The sequence below is a fragment of the Salvia hispanica genome, unplaced genomic scaffold, assembly GCF_023119035.1.
Source record: "Salvia hispanica cultivar TCC Black 2014 unplaced genomic scaffold, UniMelb_Shisp_WGS_1.0 HiC_scaffold_495, whole genome shotgun sequence".
NCBI lineage: Eukaryota > Viridiplantae > Streptophyta > Magnoliopsida > Lamiales > Lamiaceae > Salvia > Salvia hispanica.
In genome coordinates, this window is record NW_025952240.1 from 3,786 (window position 1) to 13,000 (window position 9,215).

Below are 9,215 nucleotides of genomic sequence, written 5' to 3' on the forward strand. Positions count from 1 at the left end.
AAATTGAGAGGAATTCACCGAAATTCGAAATTTGGGGAGCTAGGGTTCGCGTCGGGTGATTCTGCCGGGTTTTCTCTTTCTCCAGCTATATATACGCGAGCAAAACACCCGACCGGGTGATTCGGAAATTAGAAACACCCGGTCGGGTTTTCTTCCTGGAACACGACCCTTCTGCAAAACACCCGACCGGGTTTTCCGAGAAATGGAAAACACCCGGTCGGGTTTTCTCTCTGGACTCCCGCTTGCTTATCCTAAACACCCGACCGGGTTTTCCAGAAAATGGAAAACACCCGGTCGAGTTTTCTCTCTGGGCTTGAACCCTGTTTTTTCGTTCCTTCCAATTTTCACTCTTTCGTTTCCATTTTCCTGTTCCAACACTCTAAAACAAAAACAAACCCAAGAAAAATGAGAGAAAAACACATTGACACAAAATAAAATTGTACCTACTAGGGGTTGCCTCCCCCATAGCGCAATTGTTTAACGTCGTTTGCCCGACGGTCTTCAAGCTTTCATCATTCGGTTAAGGTCACCACGAAGACCTCATCTTGTTGCTCCCTTGTGTAGAACCTTTTAATGTTGTGGCCATTCGCCATGAAAGTACTTCCATCGGCCCCAATAAGCTCCATTGTTCCATTGGTCATCACATTTTTTATAGTGAATGGCCCCGACCATTTAGACTTGAGCTTGCCCGGGAAGAACCTCAATCTATGATTGTAGAGTAGTACCGCATCCCCCGGGGAGAACTCTCTCTTTTCAATCATCTTGTCGTGATAGGTCTTCAACCTTGCCTTGTAAATAGAGGAATTGACATAAGCCTCATTCCTAAATTCTTCTAGCAAATTGAGGTGAAGCATTCTTTCCTTTCCGGCCTTCAAGAAATCCAAGTTCAATTTCTTCACACCCCAATATGAGCGATGCTCCATCTCTACCGGAAGGTGGCACGACTTTCCAAATACCAATTGATATGGCGACATCCCAATGGGTGTCTTATAAGCCGTCCTATATGCCCACAATGCATCATCAAGTTTAAGTGACCAATCCTTTCGATTTGTGTTCACCGTCTTCTCTAGGACTTGCTTCACCTCCCGGTTGGCTAACTCGGTTTGACCATTAGCTTGAGGGTGGTAGGGTGTTGTTACTCTATGCTTCACTCCATATCTAGTAAGCACACTTGTCAACCATCGATTATTGAAATGGGAACCTCCATCACTAATTAGGGCTCGTGGGGTGCCAAATCTTGTGAAGATATTCTTTTGGACAAACTTAATCACAACCTTAGAATCATTGGTGTGGGTAGGAATAGCCTCTACCCATCTAGACACATAGTCCACCGCCAAGAGAATATATTGATAGCCACATGATGATGGAAAGGGGCCCATGAAATCGATCCCCCAAACATCAAACAACTCAACTTCCACAATAGGGGTCATAGGCATTTCCTTCTTCTTTGACACCCCCCCGGTCCTTTGGCACTCATTACATTGCATCACGAACTTTTGGCAATCTCCATAGATACTTGGCCAATAAAGGCCGCTTTGAAGCACCTTCATCGCAGTTCGGTTTGCTCCAAAATGTCCCCCACTTGGTGCGGAGTGACAATGCATAATAATGGATTCCCATTCCTCTTGAGGAGCACATCTTCTAATTACCATGTCGGCACATCTTCTAAAGAGGCAAGGCTCATCCCAAAAATAGAACTTCACATCATGGAAAAACTTCTTCTTTGCATAATCCGTGAGCCCATCCGGAACTACCTTAGCAACAAGATAATTCACTATGTTAGCATACCATGCCACCTTGCCTTGAGCCACATAGAACAAGTGTTCATCCGGGAATTCTTCATTTATGACCAATTTCAACTTCTCTTCTTCACTAGCATGCTCCAATCTTGATAGATGATCCGCCACTACGTTCTCACACCCTTTTCTATCTCGGATCTCAAAATCAAATTCTTGAAGAAGCAAGATCCATCTTATAAGTCTTGGTTTCGCATCTTGTTTTGCAAAAAGATGACGGATGGCGGCATGGTCGGTGAAGACAATAGTCTTGGCCCCAATGAGATAAGGGCGGAACTTGTCAAATGAGTAGACTAATTTGCTTTTGTGTTTGATATTGTGACAAAATTGAGAATACTAGTTTAGACATTTACTTGCTTTATTTAGTTTAGTTTTCTAGTTTGGCTCTAATTTTCCTTTGTTTTCTCTCTTGTGTTGTGTAGGTTTTTATGCTCACGCGCTCAAGGCATCTACCCCTTGAGCCGATCAATTTAGAGATAGAAGCCGCCAATAGAAGAAGAGGAGGACGAAGGAGGAGAGCACGAGCTCAACATTTAGTTGAGCCAATGGAAAATCCAAATTGGAACAACGGGGAGGTACCACCTCCACCTCCACCTCCCCTTAATCAAGATCAAATCATCCTCCAATTACAACAACAAATGGAGGAGATGAGAAGGGAAAGAGAGGAGGAAAGGAGAAGAGAGGCACCGGTTAGAAATGCATTTGGGAACGTCAATATCCCAATGCCACCCATTGATCCAAGAGTGAATGCCAACAATTTTGAGTTGAAGACGGCATTGATCCAATTTGTGGAGCAACGTGTTTTCTCGGGAAGGCCCACGGAGGATCCTAATATGCACTTAGCCAAATTCTTGGAGATTGCCAACACAACCAAGCTTAATGGGGTTCCCGAAGATACAATCAAGCTTAGGCTATTCCCATTCTCATTGACGGGATGTGCTAGAGATTGGTTTGATAACCTTGAGCCGGGCTCGGTTATAAGTTGGGACGACTTAGCCAAAAAATTCTTGGAGAGGTTCTTCCCTCTTAGCTCTACTCTCAACCTACAAGCGGAGATCTCCCACTTTAAAATGAAGAACCAAGAGTCTATGTTCGAAGCATGGGAGAGATTCAATGCTTTGTTGAAGAAGTGTCCTAACCATGGGTTATCTCCGGGCCATCAAGTGAGCCTTTTCTATAATGGATGCTCGGAGTTTATCAAAAGTCAACTAGACTTTGGTTCGGGGGGATCATTCTTAGACAAAGGGGTTGATGAGTGCAAGAAGATGCTTCAAAGGCTTGCATACACTAGCAAGAGTTGGAGCTCGGGTCGAGATGGCTCTATGCCGGTAGCTTCGGTTGTTGATTCGGATGCATTCAATCTCCTCAACCAACAAATGATGATGGGGGAACTCAATGGAATCTTCACAAGGGAGATCGTGTCCTACCATCGACTCACTCTTGAGTTCTTAACCACATTGGTGGTACAGATGCGAGGAAGGAATATTGTGGCCATACGGTTCCGGCTGAGGAACAATGAATACGAGCTGTCTATGGAGGCGCTTAAGGAGATTTATGGGATCACTACGGATGAGTATGACATGCCGATGGAGTTCAAGAACAGTAGATTCTGGAACGACATCACTCTTGAGACAGACGGGTTCAAGGCTGCCCGGGCCAAGAGCTCCATGATCCGGAACCCAGTTCTCCGGATGATTCAGAAGGCCTGCAACAATCATCCCTTTGCACGTGCCGAAACAGGGAGTGTACAGAAAGATGAGCTATTTTTGCTATGGTGAAGACAATAGTCTTGGCCCCAATGAGATAAGGGCGGAACTTGTCAAATGAGTAGACCACCGCAAGCATTTCCTTCTCGGTAGTGGTGTAATTAACTTGAGCCGAGTCCAATGTTCTACTAGCATAGTATATCACCCGGAATAACTTGTCTCTCTTTTGTCCCAAAGCCGAGCCTACCGCTACATCACTTGCATCACACATGATCTCAAAGGGTTGTGACCAATCGGGAAAGATCAATATTGGAGCGCTCACCAATGCCGCTTTGAGCTTCTCAAACGCCTGCACACATTCAAGAGTGAAATCAAATTTTACATCTTTAGCTAGTAAATGACAAAGAGGTCTAGCAATATGTGAAAAATCTTTGATGAAACGCCTATAGAACCCCGCATGGCCTAGGAAGCTCCTCACGGCCTTCTCACTAGAAGGAGGTGGCAATTGCTCAATGGCCGCTATCTTGGCTCTATCCACTTCAAGTCCCTCGGATGAAATTTTGTGCCCTAACACGATCCCATCTCTAACCATAAAATGGCACTTCTCCCAATTGAGAACTAGATTGGTCTCCTCACATCTCTGCAAAACCTTGGTTAGATTATCCAAGCACATATCATATGTCATGCCAAAAACAGAGAAGTCATCCATAAAAACCTCCATAATGTCCTCAACCATATCATGAAAAATAGACATCATGCATCTTTGAAAAGTAGCCGGGGCATTACAAAGCCCAAAAGACATTCTTCTATATGCATACACACCGTAGGGACACACAAAAGCGGACTTATGTTGATCCTCGGGGGCTATCAAAATTTGGTTATAACCCGAGTATCCATCAAGAAAACAATAATACTCATGTCCGGCTAATCTATCCAACATTTGATCAATAAAAGGGAGGGGAAAATGGTCTTTCCTAGTGGCCGAATTTAAAGTACGATAGTCGATGCAAACCCTCCATCCGGACACCACTCTCGTTGCTATCAACTCATCATTTTTCCCTTTTACCACGGTAGTACCCCCCTTTTTGGCTAAACACTTCTTTTCTAACAACATCTTGCATAATAGGATTTAATCGCCTTTGGTTTTGTACCTTAGGCTTGTACCCCTCTTCTAAGTGAATCCTATGCATGCAAATGGTTGGGCTTATTCCCTTAATGTCCGATATGGACCACCCAATAGCACTCTTGTGCTTTCTAAGAACTCTCAACAACTTATCTAACTCGGAACTAGAGAGGGAAGATGATACAATTACCGGAAAGGTATCATTCTCTCCAAGGAAGGCATATTGCAAGTGTGATGGTAGTGGCTTCAACTCAATCTTCTTGCTTTCCACTTCTTTCTCGCTATCTTCACTTTCATCCCTAAGAGGTAGAAATTGTGGACGACGTGATCTAGGAACCTCCTTAGCCGAGTCCAAAGCACCTACAAATTCCAACAACTCAAGGTTAACATCTAAAATATCAAGAGAGTGAGAAGAATAAATAGAGTGAGAAATGCATCTCTCCAATTGATCATCCAAGTAAGAGGTCGGTGCCACTCTTCCAACACACTCATCCATCACGGTCACAACATTGCAATGTTGAAGACTTCCTCCCGGTTCCACATCATGCCTCTTCAAGGCCTCATAGATCGAAAATGTCACACTCTCATCATTAAGGCGGAGTGTAAGCTCTCCCTTTGAAACATCTATCATGGCCTTCCCGGTAGCAAGGAACGGTCTCCCCAATATAAGAGGTACAACTCTATCCTCTTCCATATCCAACACCACAAAGTCAACGGGGAATATGAAGTCATTCACCCTCACCAAAATATCTTCAACTATGCCCGAGGGATATGATATAGATCTATCGGCCATTTGTAAAGTAATGCTAGTGGACTTCAACTTGCCAATATTCAACTTGTTGAAGAAGGACAATGGCATAAGATTGATGCTAGCACCTAGATCGCACAAGGCATTCTCCACAAAGCAATTTCCAATAGTGCACTCAATAGTAAAGCTCCCCGGATCCGACTTCTTGGCCGGTAGCTTCTTTTGAATAATTGCACTACAACTCTCCGTTAAGTTGACCGTCTCATATTGCCCCCATTTCCTCTTTTGTGAGACAACATCCTTGAGGAACTTTGCATAGCTCGGCATTTGTTGAAGTGCTTCAACAAGAGGAATGTTGATTTGAACTTTCCTAAAGATATCCAAAAATCTTGAAAATTGTTCATCCTTCTTCTTCTTTTGTATCATTTGAGGGAAGGGAAGCTTAACTTCCATGGGTTTGGGAGGAACAATTATCTCGGGTTGAACTTTAGGCGAGCTCTCCGGTGGTGTTTCCATCTCTATTTCCTCTCCTTCTTCTTTTTCGGGTTGAACAATAGCTTCCTTTCCGGGCATAGTGGGACCCTCATAGCTTGTTCCACTCCTCAAATTAATTGCCTTGCAATCTTTTGGGTTAGGAATAGTGTTGCTTGGAAATTGCCCCGGTTGATGAAGTTGACCCACGGTTTGAGCAATTTGACTCATTTGGTGCTCCAAAGCCCCCATTCTTGTAGCAACTTCTACCACCGCCGTCTCAACTTTATCAATTCTCTTGGTAGAGTGTTCCATAATCCCATCGGTCTTCTCCATCAAAGCTTTTAGAAGCTCATTGGTAACATCACTTGAAGACTTTGAAATGCTAGGTGAATTGTTAACCCCACTTGGTTGAATAGCATTATTAGGATTCCCATACGAAAGATTTGGATGTGTATTGAAGAACGGACGATAATTACCACCCCCATTGTTGGGGCGATAATTGTAGAAGTTCCGTTGATTTCCTCCTTGGTTTCCCCCTTGATGAACATAATTAACATCCTCTACGGTAGGTTGAGGCTCTACATTGGGAGCCATCCCCAAATTTATGCTATCCACCTTTTGATTGAGAATCATCATTTGTTGGTTGAGGAGATTGAATGCATCCGAATCAACAACCGAAGCTACCGGCATAGAGCCATCTCGACCCGAGCTCCAACTCTTGCTAGTGTATGCAAGCCTTTGAAGCATCTTCTTGCACTCATCAACCCCTTTGTCTAAGAATGATCCCCCCGAACCAAAGTCTAGTTGACTTTTGATAAACTCCGAGCATCCATTATAGAAAAGGCTCACTTGATGGCCCGGAGATAACCCATGGTTAGGACACTTCTTCAACAAAGCATTGAATCTCTCCCATGCTTCGAACATAGACTCTTGGTTCTTCATTTTAAAGTGGGAGATCTCCGCTTGTAGGTTGAGAGTAGAGCTAAGAGGGAAGAACCTCTCCAAGAATTTTTTGGCTAAGTCGTCCCAACTTATAACCGAGCCCGGCTCAAGGTTATCAAACCAATCTCTAGCACATCCCGTCAATGAGAATGGGAATAGCCTAAGCTTGATTGTATCTTCGGGAACCCCATTAAGCTTGGTTGTGTTGGCAATCTCCAAGAATTTGGCTAAGTGCATATTAGGATCCTCCGTGGGCCTTCCCGAGAAAACACGTTGCTCCACAAATTGGATCAATGCCGTCTTCAACTCAAAATTGTTGGCATTCACTCTTGGATCAATGGGTGGCATTGGGATATTGACGTTCCCAAATGCATTTCTAACCGGTGCCTCTCTTCTCCTTTCCTCCTCTCTTTCCCTTCTCATCTCCTCCATTTGTTGTTGTAATTGGAGGATGATTTGATCTTGATTAAGGGGAGGTGGAGGTGGAGGTGGTACCTCCCCGTTGTTCCAATTTGGATTTTCCATTGGCTCAACTAAATGTTGAGCTCGTGCTCTCCTCCTTCGTCCTCCTCTTCTTCTATTGGCGGCTTCTATCTCTAAATTGATCGGCTCAAGGGGTAGATGCCTTGAGCGCGTGAGCATAAAAACCTACACAACACAAGAGAGAAAACAAAGGAAAATTAGAGCCAAACTAGAAAACTAAACTAAATAAAGCAAGTAAATGTCTAAACTAGTATTCTCAATTTTATCACAATATCAAACACAAAAGCAAATTAGTCCCCGGCAACGGCGCCAAAAACTTGACTCATGCTAAACTTGCAATCAAAATGTCACCCACAAGTGTATGGGGGTATGTAGCACGTGGCAAGTTAAATTATCGATCCTCAAAGACTAAGTGCCGGTTTGAGTACTACGAAGCAATTTAGAACACTATCTAGAAAATCCGGAGAGTTGGTTTTGATTTTGAGAAACAAATAAACATAAACAAGCTAAGAGCGCGCAACCAAGAAAAGTTCCAAATAAGAGAACACGGTAGAGCCTTGGATCCAACTACAACGAACACGATGCGAACAAATCAACAACTTCGATTACCCAATTAAAGTCTCTAGGATTACTAGGAAAGCCGCTAGTCTAGACTAAGCCCTCTCTCGAGTGCACTTAATCAGTTGATTAATCATTAATATTGAAGTCTCCTTCTAATACTCAACAATTAACTCCTTAAAACAAAAGGCTAAAGCCCTCACTCTAGAATTCCTTCTCTCGAATGCAAATTATCTAGGTGTTGTTCATTCTTTTATCAATCCTAATTAGGTATCTCTCGATTACTCAAAACTAGGTCAACAAACCCAATTGGTAGCTAAGCAATTGAATTGAAAAGGTACAAGAACGAAACAAAGAAATCACAAGAGCAAAGGTAATCAAAAGTCCTTGAATTAATCAAAAGCGTTCATTGTAGTCTTCACCAAAACTCTACGAAAGATTTAGCTACTCATATTCAATACAAATCCACAAGAAGAATCCATAGAAAGAGAATTGAACATAGTAAACTAATAAAAGTACTCCCAAGGGTGAATTGAATGGCAAATCGTCTTCGTCTTCAAACTTGTTGATGAATCGGACTCTTTGTCTCTTCAATCTGCTCTCAAAGGTGGAAAAACTGTTTCTGGGCGTGGGGAAAAGTTAGGGTTCTAAATTGAGTTAGAACCCCTTTTATACTCGGAGTGAAAATCAGGGCAATTAGCAAAACACCCGGTCGGGTGATTTGTAGGTAACAAAACACCCGACCGGGTTTTCTTCCCGAAGCCCGCTGTTTTGCAAAACACCCGACCGGGTTTTCCGCGAGATGGAAAACACCCGGTCGGGTTTTCCTCCTGGAGTCCACAAGGCCACTTCAAAACACCCGACCGGGTGTTCCGAGAGATGGAAAACACCCGGTCGGGTTTTCCTTCTGGAGAACTCCTCGAATTTCAGCTTCGGCTCGTTTCAACCTGTTTTCATCACAAAACTACGATAAACCCATCAACTCACCTAATTAGTGTATATAAGGTGAAAAACTTGTATTTAACATCTTAAATCAATAAAAGCACTCTTTAATCACCCATAAAACAAGGCTAAAATATGAGTTTGTCAATTCTATATTAAAGACTCCAAGACGGACCACATTTATTTCTTTTAAACATCATTATATGTGGTCCATATTCGTTGTCCTATCGGTGTTTGTAGTACTCCCTCCGTCCCATTAAAGATGACTCACTTTTTTTTTTGATTTGTTCCATTCAAGATAACTCATTACTTAAAATGAAAACTCCTTTATCCCTACTTTATCTCATCTCTCTTACTTTACTCTCTTCATCTAACACACAAAATAAAATTGCATAAAATCCGTGCCGCCCAAGAAAGGGGTCATCTTTCTTGGAACAGAGGGA

General features: G+C 43.0%; 1 protein-coding gene and 2 non-coding genes across 3 annotated transcripts; 1 reads left to right on the plus strand and 2 right to left on the minus strand.

Annotated features, from left to right (window-relative positions):
- Positions 1–512: 512 nt before the first annotated feature.
- Positions 513–7,314, minus strand: LOC125199421. Its single transcript, XM_048097432.1, is given in 5 exon segments — positions 513–1,485; positions 1,621–2,045; positions 3,579–4,049; positions 4,152–4,596; positions 4,598–7,314. Coding segments are annotated over 5 exon segments (5,031 nt in total).
- LOC125199422 lies at positions 2,837–2,943 on the minus strand. Its single transcript, XR_007172586.1, has one exon. It is a non-coding gene; the product is annotated as a small nucleolar RNA R71 (small nucleolar RNA).
- LOC125199423 lies at positions 6,713–6,819 on the plus strand. Its single transcript, XR_007172587.1, has one exon. It is a non-coding gene; the product is annotated as a small nucleolar RNA R71 (small nucleolar RNA).
- Positions 7,315–9,215: the final 1,901 nt, after the last annotated feature.